Here is a 17,871-nt window from a genome sequence, read left to right on the forward strand (position 1 = left end):
ACCTATACGGGAAGAGGCGCAGAAGGCTAGGATCACGTGAGTAGAGACACTATTTGTAAACATAACAAGCCCCGCCCATTGTACCGATTGGCTGCCTGCTGACCCGGAACTTGAGCCCCATGACGTCAGATAATCCCCCAATATCACTGTATTTCCTTATTGTTATGTAATCGATACGCGCGGTAACCGCTACATAACGGTGTATACACTAATGCATCTGCAGGCATCTTCTTACCAGAGCAGCCGTGGGAAGGAGGATTTTCTTGGCATTGCCCAAAACCAACATGGCGGAGCCTGGATGCAGTCGCTGGAATGTTTTCCTCTTTCCGGAAGTGACGTCAGTGAGAGGCGCGACGCTGCACCTTTGCTGTGTACTGGATTCGGGCGGTAGGTTTGAACAAACTCAGGTTGTTCTTACTGTTCTGGTACGTGAGGCCTGGGAGGGCATGGCTGCCGGTGTAACCCGTTATCCCGGGGCACCGTGCCTGCAAGTCTGTACTGGTGCTGTGCACGGGGGGAATAGTGTGCATGTACGCTGCCTGTGCTGATCAGTATCCCATCCTATAGCAGGCCGTGTGCCGGCGGTGTACACCATTAGTGTAGTGGACATGAGGATCAGCTTGCTGTGTGGGCTGTGATGTGTCAGAGCTGTTCCTGAGGGGGTGCGTGCTGGGGCATGCTGGGTAGAGGCCTCTGTGACCAGTGCTGGCTGCTGTTACCCTCATCTCCTGGCAGTATGCACGGACATCAGTGCCCATGCATCATTGACGATGTCTGTGCAGCCCTTGCTGTAAAGGGGAACTATAAGCAGGTTAGATTGGTCTAATGTCCCTGCTGCACGAGAATGAGTGTCTCTTACCATCCCCCTCAGCGCCGTTATGGTGCAGTTAGTGTCTATTCACACCTCAGTATATTTTTCACTCCACAAATTTGAATCCGCTATATTTTTCTATCAGCAATCCACAAATTTCCATCCATGTTGAATCTGTAGTTTTTGCCAATCCGCAAAAATGAAAAAGTGTGGTTAATAATAATCTAGTCACTATTTGCAGATTGCGGATCCATATAGTTTGTGGATCGCATCTGCAAAAATATGGATCCTATAGGGTTCTATTGGTGTGTCCGTGGAGGAATTTCAGTACACACTAGGGCCTGTCTTTTTTTCTTTTTTGCGGTATGGATCACAGCCCTGTACACAACTACGGATGTGTAAATGGGGCCATTGAAATACATTAGGGGAGATTTATCAAACATGGTGTAAAGTGAAGCTGGCTCAGTTGCCCCTAGCAACCAATCAGATTCTACTTTTCATTTTCCAAAGAGTCTGTGAGGAATGAAAAGTGGAATCTGATTGGTTGCTAGGGGCAACTGAGCCAGTTTCACTTTACACCATGTTTGATAAATCTCCCCCCTTGATTCTATTTTCTGTCCGTAATTGTGGATGTGTGAATAGGGCCTTAGTCATTTGCTCCACGGTCTGAAGAGACCATTAGAAGCACTGGGGCACCTGTAAGGAGCACTGTCCTCTCAATGGTCTGACCGGGCCATGAAGCTAAAGACTAAGGCTGCATTCCCACGTTCCGTGATCCTGACGGATCACGGACGTGGAATGCATGTACCGGAGTCCCCCCGCGCCCGGACAGCATCTGTAATTAGACGCTGGGAGCGGGGGAGACTGTATTCATAAGCGCCGCGCTTTAATGAATCAGCCGCGCGGTGCTGTTACTACAGCGCAGCGCTTATGAATACAGTCTCCCCCGCTCCCAGCATCTAATTACAGATGCTGTCTGGGCGCGGGGGGATTCCGGTACACACATTCCACGTCCGTGATCCGTTAGGATCACGGAACGTGGGAATGCAGCCTAACTGCATCAGAACTGGATTGAGGAGGAAGGTAAGACATATACCTTCCTCCTTGGCGTCTCCTGTCTAGGGATGCACGATGCACTGAAAAATCGATACTACTATCGATTTTCGGGGCAAAAAACCGGTTCGGTACCAGGATTTCCTGGTATCAATTCTTTGTTAAACTACAAAATAGCATAGTTTAACAGAGTATAGTGCAGAGAACATGACAGGCGGCTACCTGAGCGCCTGTCATATTCTCTCTGTGGCACCCCTGCGGACACAGACCTGGGACCCCGATCTTCCACGCACCGCGCCACCACTCCTGCCTCTCACATCGCCGTGGGGGACACCGCTGACCCGGGGACACATGTGTGCCACAGCGGGGTTGGCAGCTGCGATAGTGCTGAGGTCTTATAAAATAAAATGAGGAGCGGCATGAGCTTCCCCCCACCACAGGCACCAGGCATGAGACAGAGCTGGTCCCGGTGAGTATCTGACAAGAGCCGAGGGGTATGAGTGGACCCGGGTCAGTATAGCATTACAGAGCAGCGTCGGCGGCAGGAGAGGAAAGAGAGAGGCTGAGAGCTGCACGGTCCGGGGGAGGCGAGGAGGAGATCTGACAGGAGGTGGATGGCTGTGAGGTGGGGGCCGTCAGGACAGTCTCGAGCCGGCATCAGCAATGTGGGGGGTGAGCAAAAGGTCGGCCCGGCTGCAACTGTGAAGGGAAGGGGGGCTGTAGCCTGCACATTACTCTGCCGCCCGAATCCAGCTGGAATAGTGCAACTACAACCCTCATCATCCCTGATAGCTGGTGTGTGTTACATGACTACAGCCCCCATCATCCCTGATAGCTGAAGTGTGTTACATGACTACAGCCCTCATCATCCCTGATAGCTGGTGTGTGTTACATGACTACAGCCCTCATCATCCCTGATAGCTGGTGTGTGTTACATGACTACAGCCCCCATCATCCCTGATAGCTGAAGTGTGTTACATGACTACAACCCCCACCATCGCCCTGATAGCTGAAGTGTTACATAACTACAGCCCCCATCATCCCTGATAGCTGAAGTGTGTTACATGACTACAGCCCCCATCATCCGTGATAGCTGAAGTGTGTTACATGACTACAGCCCCCATCATCCCTGATAGCTGAAGTGTGTTACATGACTACAACCCCCACCATTGCCCTGATAGCTGAAGTGTGTTACATGACTACAACCCCCACCATCGCCCTGATAGCTGAAGTGTGTTACATGACTACAAGTTCCCATCATCCCTGATAGCTGAAGTGTGTTACATGATTACAGTCCCCATCATCCCTGATAGCTGAAGTGTGTGTTACATGACTACAACCCCCATCATCCCTGATAGCTGAAGTGTGTTACATGACTACAAGTTCCCATCATCCCTGATAGCTGAAGTGTGTTACATGACTACAAGTTCCCATCATCCCTGATAGCTGAAGTGTGTGTTACATGATTACAGTCACCATCATCCCTGATAGCTGAAGTGTGTTACATGACTACAAGTTCCCATCATCCCTGATAGCTGAAGTGTGTGTTGCCTGACTACAACCCCCACCATCGCCCTGATAGCTGAAGTGTGTGTTACATGAATACAACCCCCACCATCGCCCTGATAGCTGAAGTGTGTGTTACATGACTACAACCCCCTTGATCCCTGATAGCTGAAGTGTGTGTTACATGACTACAACCCCCATCATCCCTGATAGCTGAAGTGTGTGTTACATGACTACAACCCCCATCATCCCTGATAGCTGAAGTGTGTTACATGACTACAACCCCCATCATCCCTGATAGCTGAAGTGTGTGTTACATGACTACAACCCCCATCATCCCTGATAGCTGAAGTGTGTGTTACATGACTACAACCCCCATCATCCCTGATAGCTGAAGTGTGTGTTACATGACTACAACCCCCTTGATCCCTGATAGCTGAAGTGTGTGTTACATGACTACAACCCCCTTGATCCCTGATAGCTGAAGTGTGTCTTACATGACTACAACCCCCACCATCGCCCTGATAGCTGAAGTGTGTGTTACATGACTACAACCCCCACCATCGCCCTGATAGCTGAAGTGTGTTACATGACTACAACCCCCTTGATCCCTGATAGCTGAAGTGTGTGTTACATGACTACAGTCTCCATCATCGCCCTGATAGCTGAAGTGTTTGTGCATATTATAAGATTATCACCTTCCTGATCACTCATGGTAAATGGTGCAAGCGGAGAAACCACCAAATTTAGTACCACATAAAAACGTGCTACTAAAAACTACAGATCACCCCACAGCCATGCAGGCTAAAAGATAAAAAAGTGTTAGAAGTGAGAATAGGGCAATTTTTTTAAGAACATTTATTTTAAATAATGCAAACCTTATTTTTAAAGTAATATGGTCCATACGGGCACATCTCTATTCTTGTGTTTTGTTTTGTTTTTTAAATAAAATTTATTAAGTATCGAATTGGTATCGAGCATTGAAAAAAAAAGTTGGTATTGGTATGGAACTCAAAATTCTGGTATCATGACATCACTACTCCTGTCCAGTAGGGACAAATCAGCAGGTTATATGGTGTCTAACCAGCTTCTAGTTCCCCTGCAGTGTCTGTATAAGGGTACCTTCACACATACCCGATTCGCAGCGGATTTCACACTGCGAGTTTGCAGCGAAATCCGCTGCAAATCCTGGCACAGTGAAGTTGAATGGGTCACATACCCACAATGAAATTTTTATTCCGCTGCCAGTATGTGACCCGCCTCTTTAACACACACCCCCGCCCACAGCCTGCGCCCGGAGCATACATTACCTGCTCGGCGCCGCGGCTGCATGTGAAGCTCCCTCCTGCCTGTCCCCATCAGCCAATCAGTGCACAGGCAGCACTGATTGGCTAATGGGGACTGACGAGTGAAGCTAGTCTAGAGATGTTATGTTTACTTTTCCTGTTTTTAACTGCATTTAGTGACATACTTCATGGCAAGCCACATGGACAATAGTAGATAGATGACCTGTCCCATTGAGATGAATGTGAAAGAGAACCTGTCACCGAGGACGTAGGCACAGAGCCCACCTGACGCCCCCAGATACTTACCCTTTCCGACGAGTGCCGTTCCTGGAGCCGGTCCCAGGACGAAGATATCAGCGCCCGAAGCAATGCGCGCATGCCGCTAAGATAAGTCCGATGACGGCTCCATTCATTCTCTAAGGGCATCGGACTTCCCTCAGCGGCGCGCACGCATGGCTTCGGGCGCTCATATCTTCGTCCCGGGACTGGCTCCAGGAACGGGACTCATCGGAATGGGTAAGTATCCGGGGGCTGAACCGGGGGTCAGGCGGGCTCTGTGCCTGCGTCTCTGGTGACAGGTTACCTTTAAGCACTACTAAGTGTACTCTGTGACCATTGAAGAGGTTATTCTACAGTGTGCCGCTATTGTCTTATACTGCTGCTTTGGGCTGGGCGATATGGCCAAAAAGTAAAATCTCGATATTTTTTTAATTTATTTTCTCAATTAAAATCTTGATTTATTTTTTTGCTAATTATGATGGGTGTCATAGTAGAGCCATAGGGGATGAGGGAGGTAGTGGGAGAACTGGTATCAGGAGTAGTAGTAGCAGCAAAAATAGTCGGAGCAGTATTGGGAGGAGTAGTATCAGGAGTTGGGCCATAGCAGTGGGACCAGTATTGGGAGAAGTAGTAATAGTAGTGGGAGCAGTATTGGGGATAGTAGTTGCAATAGCGGTGGGAGCTGTATTTGGGGTAGTAGCAATAGTAGTGGGAGCAGTATTGGGGATAGTAGCAATAGTAGTGGGAGCAGTATTGGGGATAGGAGCAGTAGTATTAGTTATCTGGTAGGCATGGTGGGGGAGGGGCGGGGCATCCTGACGAGTCTTCATCCGCTCTCCAGTAATTGCCCTCTGGGTCTTTCCTGCCCGGGGGCTGCTCAGTAGTTTGGTGCATCTGCTCCCGGTTCTGTTGCTGGCAGGTGGCGGCGATCTTGTGGGCCCAGGTGGCCGAATGGCAATCTCGTGGGTGGGTGGTTGTTTGGTTGTGGGCATGCGGCAACGATCTCCTGGTACATCTTGTTGGTGCATGCAGCCAGGTGGTAATCTCATGCGTGGTTGGGTGGGGGCGCGCGGTGTTCTTCTCTTATCATATTGTTGTGTTACTGTGTATATATATATATATATATATATATATATATATATATATATATATATATATATATATATTAGGGCTGGGCGATATGGCCAAAAAATAAAATCTCGATTTTTAAAAAATTTTGGACGATTCTCGATTTAAATCTCGATTTTTTTGTTTTTGCTAAATAAATAGGACATTTTTCTCCCTGCAGCATCAGATACGATTTTATTGACGTTTGAGACAACTATATTGTTTCCCAGTGTAACAGTGCTCCTCCTGTGCCCCCATGTAGTAGACAAACACATTGTGTGCCCCATATAAGTAGTTTTCCCAAATATGTGCCCTATGTACTCTGTGCCCCCATATAGTATAGGCGATCTTCTTTGTGCCTTCATCTAGGTAGGGAGTAGTAGTGAGGGTATAGTGGATAAGGGGTGTAATAGTACAGGTAAAGATGAGGAGTGTGGTAGTAGTACAGTTATAGATGATGGGTGTAGTAGTACTACTGAGGGGGTATGGGGTGGACTGGGGGTCACTGAGTGGGTATGGGGCAGGCTGGGGGTCACTGAGGGGTATGAGGCAGGCTGGGGGTCACTGAGGGGTATGAAGCAGGCTAAGGGTCACTGAGGGGTATGGGGCAGGCTGGGGGTCACTGAGGGGTATGGGGCAGCTGAGGGGACACTGAGGGGTATGGGGCAGGCTGGGGGTCACTGAGGGGTATGAGGCAGGCTGGGGGTCACTGAGGGGTATGAAGCAGGCTAAGGGTCACTGAGGGGTATGGGGCAGGCTGGGGGTCACTGAGGGGTATGAGGCAGGCTGGGGGTCACTGAGGGGTATGAAGCAGGCTAAGGGTCACTGAGGGGTATGAGGCAGGCTGGGGGTCACTGAGGGGTATGGGGCAGGCTGGGGGTCACTGAGGGGTATGGGGCAGGCTGGGGGTCACTGAGGGGTATGGGGCAGCTGAGGGGACACTGAGGGGTATGGGGCAGGCTGGGGGTCACTGAGGGGTATGAGGCAGGCTGGGGGTCACTGAGGGGTATGGGGCAGGCTGGGGGTCACTGAGGGGTATGGGGCAGGCTGGGGGTCACTGAGGGGTATGAGGCAGGCTGGGGGTCACTGAGGGGTATGGGGCAGGCTGGGGGTCACTGAGGGGTATGGGGCAGCTGAGGGGACACTGAGGGGTATGGGGCAGGCTGGGGGTCACTGAGGGGTATGGGGCAGGCTGGGGGTCACTGAGGGATATGGGGCAGGCTGGGGGTCACTCAGGGGTATGGGGCAGCTGAGGGGACACTGAGGGGGTATGGGGCAGCTGAGGGGGTATGGGGCAGCTGAGGGGGACTAGGCAGGCGTGGTAAAGTGTCAGGACTGCGCGGTGAGGTGCAGGGCCGGCGGTCAGGAGAGATGTGGTACCGGCGGCTCCAGCCTCTTCACAGAGCCGCGGCTGACCTCTCCCGCCCCTTACACGTTAGTGCCGCGCTGAGCTGCGTCCCGCTCTCTTCCTGTCACACGTGCAGGTCCTGTTCTGTGGAGGAGGCGGCAGGGATCGCAGCAGAAGGAGAGAACGTCGCTGCGGGTCCTGGAGCTGTACAGCGGGCAGCGACGTTCCCTCCTTCTGCTGCGATCCCTGCCGCCTCCTCCACAGAACAGGACCTGCACGTGTGACAGGAAGAGAGCGGGACGCAGCTCAGCGCGGCACTAACGTGTAAGGGGCGGGAGAGGTCAGCCGCGGCTCTGTGAAGAGGCTGGAGCCGCCGGTACCACATCTCCTGACCGCCGGCCCTGCACCTCACCGCGCCGTCCTGCAACTCTCTCCGGACCCGACACTTTACCGCGCCGCCCGCAATGATTTTTTGTGAAAATCGAATTTACGATTTTCACAAAAAATCAAATCGATTCTAACTGTCTGGGCGATTAATCGAATTAATTCGATTAATCGCCCAGCCCTAATATATATATATATATATATATATATATATATATATATATATATATAATTATAGAGAGAGCTATTTGTGTAGTGGGGCTAGGCAGAACCTAGGCACCTTGGTAATTAGTTTACCCAAATGACCCATTTCTCCTCATCATTTCTTCCCATCATTGTTAGCATTCAGTGAAGCTCAGGAACGCGGAAGGCTGGCTCTGACACCCGTGGAAATGGTGAGGCTTACTGAGTGAAGGGGGACTGGAAGCTTGTGAATGGACCTGGCCATTGGGAAAGCAGATTAAGGGTACAAACATACACGGCATATACGCTGCGTATTTACTGCTCGATCTAAATAACTGAACACAGTATCAAATCTGCTGCGTATCTGCTGCGTGTGTTTGTACCCCATAGCTGTATCTACCAGGACCCTTGAAATAAGAGACACTTGTGTATGTTTTAGTCTTTAAAGCATTTCAACTCCTGTTCTCTCTAATATGGTTTCCTAATGCAGCATATGTTTCCCATAATGCCTCATGAGACAAAGGGGTTGAGTCTGAACCGAGAGAAGCTATCATAGGGTATGTTCTAATGCTTAGGAACCTAGTTTGGATAAAGTCAAGATATACTAAACAAAGGGGCCGTCCACCCAAGAGGATCCGTCAGCTAGAGGTCAGAGCAGCTTGTTTATTGCAGAGAGGGTGTTGGGCTGGAATATGAGTGTCAGGTAGTTGGTTGCTCAGCATATGGGCATGGATGAGAGACAGTGAACTGATAGAGAGTGCAGCTGTAGAATACTGGGCAGATATGAGTCACTTGCAAACAACTATGTCAGTAGTTATTGTAGAGATGTCATTGAGCACTCTGTCAGCCTAGTAAGGGCTCAGTTCTGGGGAGTCTGCTGATACTAGGAGAGACGTCAGACTGAGAGCGCTAAGGCTGCTTGGGTGCTGCAAGAGAAGGCTGCAGTTGAGTTCAGTCATTGTTGGACCAGACAGCCTGGTAGAGTAAGGTCCTATTACACGGAGCAATTTTTTAAAGACTAACGATAAACGATCGCAAACTATATTGTTTAACATTAACCTGAAATCGTTCACCATATTACACAGAACGATGGTAGTTAAGTTACGATCATTACCATAATCGTTTACTCCTTCTGATCCCAGCAAAAACAATGAGCAATCTGCAATTACACCGAACGATTATGTGAAAAAATGCGGATTTTGAGCAAATGCATGAGAAATTACAGCGAACGATAACAATAATTTTAGGTTCAGATCTAAATCAATGACATACGAACAATTTTTTGATTGTTGCCTGCAATTACGCAGAACGACTATTGTTTAAATTTGAACAATATAATGATTTTTTGCACGAAAACCATCCCATGTAATAGGGCCCTTAGTTATTCGCATGTGCTATGAGGTTAAAGGGGTTATCTAGCGAAAATATTTTTATTTTAAATCAATTGGTTTCAGAAAGTTATATAGATTTGTAATATGCTTCTATTTAAAATCTCAAGTCTTCCCATACTTCCCAGCTGCTGTATGTCCTGCAGGAAATGTTGTTTTCTTTTCAGTCTGACACAGGGCTCTCTGCTGCCACCTCTGTCCCAGACAGAAACTGTCCAGAGCAGGAGAGGTTTTCTGTTGGAATTTGCTGCTGATCTGGGTAGTTCCTGTCTCGGCCAAAGATGTCAGCAGAGAGCACTGTAAATTTGAAGGAGACAGCACTTTATAGAGTGAAAACAGTGAGCTTTATTCACACCTCAATGTTGCGACGTTTCGGCTATACAAAGTAGCCTTTCTTAAGCTACTGTGTATAGCCGAAACGTCGCAACATTGAGGTGTGAATAAAGGTCACCGTTTTTCACTCTGCAAAGTGCTGTCTCCTTCAAATTTATTGGATTATCCTGGACACTGAGCCCAGTCTGGTGAGGCGTGCACTAATCTATTTTTTCTACTTTTTACCTGTGCTGCTATATCATATTCAGTAGCAGAGAGCGCTGTGTCTGACTGAAAAGAAAACATTTCCTGCAGGACATACAGCAGCTGATAAGTACGTAAACATACGTAAATTACAAATCTGTATAACTTTTTGAAACCAGTTGATTTGAAAGAAAGATTTTCGATTGATAACCCCTTAAATTGCCTTGAGGTCTGTGCTAACCTGTGATAGAGTTATAACTGTTATGTCCTGGTTATGTCAGGTTATGTTCTGGAAGTTTTAAAGCAATAGCCCCTCCTGCAGTTTACAGCAACCTTTCAAGCCTTATATCTGTAACAATTATTAGGGTACTCTGGTAAAGAAAAAAAAAATCTTCCAGTCAACAGATTTGTAATTTGTTTCTATGTAAAAGTCTCAGGTCTTCCAGTACTTATCAGCTGCTGTATGTCCTGCAGGAAGGAGTGTAGTATTTCCAGTCTTACACAGTGCTCTCTGCTGCCATCTCAGTCTATGTCAGCAACTGCCCAGAGTAGGAGAGTTTTCTATGGGGATTTGCTACCACTCTGGACAGTTCCTGTTACAGACAGAGGTGGCAGCAGAGAGCACTATATCAAACTGGAAAGAATACACCACTTCCTGCAGGACATACAGCAGCTGATAAGTACTGAAAGATTTGAGATTTTTAAATAGAAGTAAATAACAAATCTATATAACTTTCTGATAGCAGTTGATTTGACAGTTTTTTTTGCCCCTGGAGTACCCCTTTAAGCATATTGTGCATTTATTTAGTGATGAAAAAAAATTCTATCTAGTTCAGTTCTGTCTGGTACTTTTTATTAAAGGGTGCTACTCATACTATTTTAAGGGTACCAGTGAAGGCCTGCTGTAGCTAATGAATAGGGAGGGAGAAGAGCCGAAGGAAGCTTTCAGTGGCCGCTGGCATTATAAAGGTACTGGCCATAGTACGTAGTGCCAGGACGTGAGGTGGCTTACTATACTGTATGTTGTTGCTGACATGCACACCAAGCAAAGATTTCCCCAGCTCCATGGCTGCTGTATACTCATGTGACAGCGTTGTATAATTTCTCTATGTGGACTTGTGACTGATCGCTTCTGTATACAGACGGCTGCTCAGATATGTAATGTATGATTCCAGGGCATATAATATTCAGACATTTGTTTCAGATATTATAGGTGAAAAACTGTAAAGATGTAACAAACGTTTTATGAATTTTTTTTCTCTCGTATTACAGTCATTCCCAACCTTCTATATTGTGATACTCTTATATGCCTCCCATCCCCATTTCTAGCTCCTAGTGTTGTATTGAAGCGCCAGCTGTCGGGGCACGGTCCCATTTAGAAGTCCTGTGCATTGAGCGGCTTTCTTCATCACTATACAGGACTGGATCGGTATTAATTACTGCATTGAATACCAGTCAGTCTAATAGCCGCTCCAGACAGAATTGTGAAGCTGCACAAGTCCATGACTGATCAGACTGGGAATTCAATGCTTCTGTCATGTGTAACTTTGATCCCTCTGCTGCTTCACAGATCTGATTGATGTTACATCCAACTTGTGACGAGCGGAGGAATTGTTTTCTTATGTATTGGTTTAGAATCTGTCCTTCACTGGCAAATGTCTACCAGATATGAAATATACCATCAGTTTCCTTGTTTTACCGCCTGATGATACATATGTGTTCCTTTTCTGGGAGAAATGTCTACATTATTGTATGTTGTAGGAAGGAAATTTCTGCTGGCGGGCTACCACGTCTCCCTTCCCTTTGTAAACGTGATACATGTATACTAAAAATGCTATTAGGCTAATATAGGGTTTAACCTGTGCTGTTGTCATGCAGAGCTATCACTCTCATTCTTTACTGTGTTATTCGAGGGTTATTCGATTATCTAAACATAAATTTTACTGGTGACCACCCAATCTCACCAGAGGAAAAAAGATTCCAATTAAAAGAAGAAGAAAAAAGAAAGAAAGGAGAATCTTATATGATGAGTTCAGTTGATTCACAAGAAGTGATAGCTATAGCTCCCCTCCATGCCTAGAAACAACTCTCCCGTAGAAGTTAGTGGGTCAGCTGCAGATTGCAGTTTTCTGTGTACATGTGACTGCTGTAAGGCATATTGCAGATTAAGCAAGAGGACCATCCCCATAATCAGGTACAGAAGACAGATGTTCATCTCATGTTTGAAGCCACCATTAGGTTCTGTATACAATAACGTTGTGGCTTATGTTATGACCAGAACCATGACAGTTGTGGTAGATTGTGTAACAGAACATATTCCATGGACCATTACAGAAAGAATAAGATTGCAGACGACTTCACTATGCCAGCATGAAAACATGTTGGAAAGGACCATAATGTGAACAGAGCATCGTGCTTTGTTTGCTACTAGATATGCTAAGTAAGGCACTTTCTATGACCTTTTAGAAACCTTTTTCAGGGAGACCCGGGTGACAATCTGGGTATATTTCTGGCTGAGAAGTAGTTGTCACTTTTAGCTAGAGTTGTTCCTTAACAATGATGCGTCTCTGAATCCTGATTCCAGTTTGTTGCCATTGATTCATTTCAGGCAGTGTAGACAGTCCTCATTCATCTATGTATTGTTCAGCGTATCTTTCATATCCTTTATTTTTGTGTATAACTGCTATTTCTTCTCGTCTATTTCTGTTGTTGTTCTCTCTACTGGCACACAGCAAATTGCTGCTTTTTTTAGTCTCGTCTCCAAGCAGAAAGATCTAACAGTAAAGACTATATTTACTTCTCATCAGCTGCGCTCCCAATCTGAAGTGCCCTCTAAATCCTATTCTTGTTGATTTCTAGGTGCAGATCATAGAGGGGATGACACTGGAGAAAATAATCCGAGATGCACTCACTGCTTTCATTCAGTTCCATATACCTAATGCTGATTTGAGGTAAGTTGTAGACTGTATTGATGGCTTTCATAGCTGCTGTGCACATATCCAACCTATTTTTGGGTTTTAGCATTTACTTCCATAACCACCTGTCAATGTCCCTCTGTTGTAGGACTGGTTCACTATATCCACAGAAGGAGAATGAGTACTGAATGTATTGATTAGGGTTTGGATATGTTCCATCCTATCTGTGCACTTTTTACAATTGCCACGTGGAATTGTGAAAATGTGTGTGAATGCAAGTTACACAGTTTAAAGGGAAGAGAATCTGAGCTGCTAACAATGTTATATAGCTGCTTGTACACTTTTGTAGCATCATAAACTTTATTGTACAAGTGGTTACACATTCTGCTATACACAGTGCCAGTTCTGTCTATAGGTTGTGTCTGGTATTGCATCTTAGCTGCTTTAAAGTGAGGGGGGATTGAGCTTCAGTACTATACACAATCTGTAACACAGTTTTCCAAAGATTACAGACATGTTTTTAAATCCTGTAGAACTCCTATAATATGGCATGTTGGTAGCAATATATGTGTCTTCACAAGTGTAGATGTCTTAAAAAACATAATCCAGTGTTTTAGCACAGATTAGCTTAGAAATCTGGCACATTTGCAGTAGTAAATATGCCCCAAAGTGTGAGGTTTTGATGGAATTATTACACGGTGACTGTATAATATCTTTTGTGCACACTACTCTTTCTCAGTGCTATGGATGACGTGTTCTTTTCATACATCACTGGGGTTTTAGAAGAATTGGGATCTCAGGACTCCACAGATGAAGATTTTGACATGGAAACTTTTATGGAAATGTTGGAGGGTTACATTCCAGGATTTGCAGAAATTGGCAGGTATGTCACTATAAATCTCGTCATAACATTGTCTGTGTCATTAAATGGTGTCTGTTTTTTTTTTTTTTTTATTAGACCCTCATAATTTTGAGTCACCTTTTTGCCTTTGTCTTGCTTTTAAGAGGGGTAGCCACATATGTACAGACATGGCCATCGCTTGCCTCGAGCCTATAATGAGATGTGTTTTTATGTGATAATTGGAGCGTGAACTCTTTATTATAAGAAGCAATTTCTGTAGAATCAAATATATGGCTACTTATAGGAAAGGAAATAGGGATTGTTTTGTGCTGCATTTGGTAACACTGACTTGCCTTGGTCATCAGTGAGCCCTAGCTCTTCCGGGGGGCACACTGCTCAACAGCGCTTCCCACTTCTTTCTCTTGGGGGGTAACACCGATGTTGATGGTAATGTTGTCGGTGACAAGTACTCTTCTTTTCCCCTTGGCCAAACCTGATAATGCATCTGGTGTGGTGTCAAAATGGCACAGACGTTTTTAATGATGTGACGTGGAGTGCAGGGGTATGAGGCGAGAGGTGATGCAATAACACACTTCTTGGACACCTTTACAATCCAGTTACTCTGGTTTGATTCTGAATTCCCCCTCCCAAGGGGTTTGAGTTTCCCTCCCTTTAGCTTGGGAGCTTTCTGCAGGGCATCTAGGCTAGGCCAGAAGCCAAATAAAAGGTCCTAGAAGGGTCCAAGAATCTTTGTACAACTTCCTCCTCAAACACTATCAGAAAGATATGGTACAGTGGCCAAGTTAACGCTGATCTATAGTATGTGTCATTATACTGGCAGAAGTGTTTACCATGGTAGGACATTCACCTTAACAAAACCACCTAACTGCTTTGATGTTTTCAGACACTAGCTGTTTGTTGGTTCATGAGTAACTGGATCTGTTTAATGTGTCCTGTTTTCATTCACAGCGAAAAAGTATATGAAATGATGTTTGAACTATCAGGACGGTTAAGTGAAGCTCGTAATATGGGTAAGTTAGTTTTTTCTGTGTCCTTTTTGGCAAGGGAATTAATAAATATGCTTGCATATTTCTCACTGCAAATTTAAAGGGGTTGTGTCCTAAAGCAATTTTGGTACAACCAGTACAGATGTGCTGTTTTTAGTCAAATGACTTGCATCACCGTGCTGTTCCAGTACATCCACTGTCCCACATGAATCTAATTTTTTACTAGTATCTTTCCTAAACTATTTAGCTCCGCTTCTAGGTAGGTTTCCTATGGGGCCTTTACATGTAGGAATCTGAATGCAATGCACATATCATCCAGATTCCTCTACAGTCCAGAACTAATATCTGAGAAGGGAGACGACTGTGCATCTGTCAGTCTCTGCACAGTTCACTTAGTGGTCAGGCACAGCACTGAATTAGTGCTTTGCCTGACTATTGGGGAGGCAGTGACCTATATCTATATAGATAGTGTCAAACTGTCCTGTCTCTGGATTAGACACTGCACTTTTTAGCAAGAGATTTTCTTGTTAAAAGTGCATCTTATAGTCTGAAAAAACCCCTAATATTTGTTTAAATACATTGATAAATCAGTCACTGTATTTTCTGGACACTTAAAAGCTACCCATATACTCTCCATAACTAATGGACTAACAATTGTCCAGCCATCCCTCATGTCTCCCGCTTCCTGTCCATACTTCTCATACACATGAACATTCAGTAAGGCCGAGCAATTCTTTCTTCTCTGAGGAAGGGTAAGCCAAGAAGAGAGCTCTGGCTGTGGTTTATCTTACACAGAACAAAGGTGGTCAAGCTGTGATTTTTCCATCATGCCTGACCCCTTTTATCACCGGCATAGTAACATAGTTGATAGGGACCCAATCTGAGTATGATCCATCAATAACCACCCTCTCTTTCCTATCACTGAGCCACTTACCCATTTACATAGATTTTTCCCAGAGCCCCAGCATCCCTATTTTATAGACCAACCTTTCCATCAAATGCCTTTTAAAAAGTCAAGATACACAATGTCCACTGCCTCCCCCCAGGTCCAGTCTATAACTGACTTTTAGAAGCTGATCAGATTAGTCTGACAGGACCGATCCCTCATAAACCCATGCTGGTGCTCTGTGATGACATTATTTTCATTAAGATACTCAAGATACTTCAGTATAGCATCTCTTGCAAACACCTTAAAATACTTTACCCACTATAGATGTTAGACTTACAGGCCTATAGTTTCCAGGATGACTTTTTGACCCCTTCTTGAATCTTGTTACCCCATTAGTTATGCGCCAGTCCTGTTGAACAATCCCTATCAACATAGAATCTTTAAATATTAGGAATAATTGTCTGTCTAACACAGTACTTAATTCCTGCAAAACTCTGGGTTGCTAGTTGTTCTGCAGCCCCATACATGTTAGATTGGCCGAACCCACAGCCCAAAGTCGAAGGTGTATGGGGACCTTAACATGATGGTTATCAGATCATGATAAATACTTCTGTTATAAGAAGTCACTAAGATTTGTTGCATTGTAACTCCTTAGCTCATATTGATCACATGGGGTGTCCAGACCACAACATTCTTGTGTGAGGCCATGCTGGCATAAAAGAAAAAGAAAATCATACTGTGCACTAAAACTAAATATATTTAATAAACTGCTAAATGTATAAACATGCAGTTAGAAATGTAAAATATCATTAAGACCTATAAGAATAAAATACTGAATGAGTTAAAATGTCATTATTTCAAAATGTTCTTCATGTTTCTTAAAGAAAACTGTTCCCCTAAAACATCAGAGACGTCGATTATAGCAACAGAATCTGGTGGCATCGAACTCCGAGAAAACACATTGCAGGTAGCATCTGAAGGGGCAGAGGCACAGGTGAGCTGAGCAATGGTGACATTGATGTTAGGCATTTTGACTTGTTGTCAGCAACCAGGTAGCTGAGGACCTGACCGCATGACCACTTACTAAATGACTAGGCACAGTGCTCCTACAACTGTTTGCCTAATCATGAAAGCGAATGAACCATCAGATACATTCGCTTCAACTGTTGCATATGAATAAAATGGCATCTGCATGGGGAAGCCAGTGCCTCGGTCCTTTTTTTGAACCGCGTCCCAGTTCCTGCACACGGCACCGGTCTATTACCGAGCACTTCAGTGGGAGGAGACCCCTGCTCCTCTATGATGCGGCTACATTGATTCTAACGGAGTTTACATAAAGAACTTCCAGGTCATGGGGGTCAGCAGTTACATCACAGCTCTGCAAGCCTATAGCTCCTCCTCTCTGAATCTAGCTCCACCTACTCTACCCATAGGCAGGAAATGTCTGTCTTCCTTCAAGTGTCTTTTTAGCAGCATGGTGGCTCAGTGGCTGTTAATTTTCTATATTATCAAAACTAGCACACATGTACATGTTAGGAGTTGTAGTCCTGGACTACATATACACTACAGTAGCCATCCTACAGGTGGGTGGGGTTTCAATGAGGCAGGATTCTGTTACAAGTTTACCTCAGCAATAAAGAAATATAATAGTGACTAACATGGGGAGAAGTATCATCTCTCTCCATAGTACAGACAGCAGCAACACTGCCCTAACCCTGTAGATCTGTATAGTACAATAATAATATTGTTCCTTTATTTATATAGCTCCAACCTATTCTGAGTGCTGTACAGACATTGTAGTCACTTAAGGTGTGATAAAATCCATGCAAACATTGGGGGACATACATGCAGCTGTTATCTCAGGACCCCAATATTACAAAGTAATATGGCTTACCTCTGTGCACCCCACAACATGGCTGACATCCGTGCTCCCACAACATAGCTATAAGCTCATGGTCTCCTCCATGTCATGCTGCCCTTACTGCTGTAGTTTCTACTGAGCTCAGATGTTAGCTCCTCCTACAGGGGTGGGGCTAAAGAAATGTGGATGCATAACCCCACCCACCTGATGACTCACTGTTCCCTCACTGGCAGGAACAGGAAACAGAAAGGGAACATGACATCACAGGAAGTAAAGAAAAGCCAGGCAGAATGGTCATGTGACTGAGCCTGAGAACACAAAAAGCGCTCTACATAAAAAGTAGAAGTGTTTGTAGAACGTACAATACCCACAGAAGTCAACGCAATGCTAGTTTATGGGAAAATCTTGGACAACCCCTTTTAAATGAACTGTTCAGCAGTTATCCCACCCAGGCACTGGATTTAATGGTCTCTGTGCAGAAAACAGAAGGAAGTGGA

General features: G+C 45.4%; 1 protein-coding gene across 2 annotated transcripts in view; it reads left to right on the plus strand.

The window, feature by feature from the left end:
* The first annotated feature begins 331 nt into the window (after positions 1 to 331).
* Positions 332 to 17,871, plus strand: part of CUEDC2 (CUE domain containing 2) — a 28,518-nt gene continuing 10,978 nt past the window's right edge. Inside the window, exons 1-5 of one of the 2 annotated variants that reach the window (XM_069980568.1) lie at positions 332 to 387; positions 12,721 to 12,812; positions 13,516 to 13,659; positions 14,587 to 14,648; positions 16,398 to 16,507. In XM_069980568.1, coding sequence (XP_069836669.1) covers positions 12,739 to 12,812; positions 13,516 to 13,659; positions 14,587 to 14,648; positions 16,398 to 16,507 — 390 coding nt within the window. In that variant the 5' untranslated portion in view covers positions 332 to 387; positions 12,721 to 12,738. The other variant, XM_069980569.1, reaches the window with a different exon arrangement.

The sequence above is a fragment of the Dendropsophus ebraccatus genome, chromosome 8, assembly GCF_027789765.1.
Source record: "Dendropsophus ebraccatus isolate aDenEbr1 chromosome 8, aDenEbr1.pat, whole genome shotgun sequence".
Lineage (NCBI taxonomy): Eukaryota > Metazoa > Chordata > Amphibia > Anura > Hylidae > Dendropsophus > Dendropsophus ebraccatus.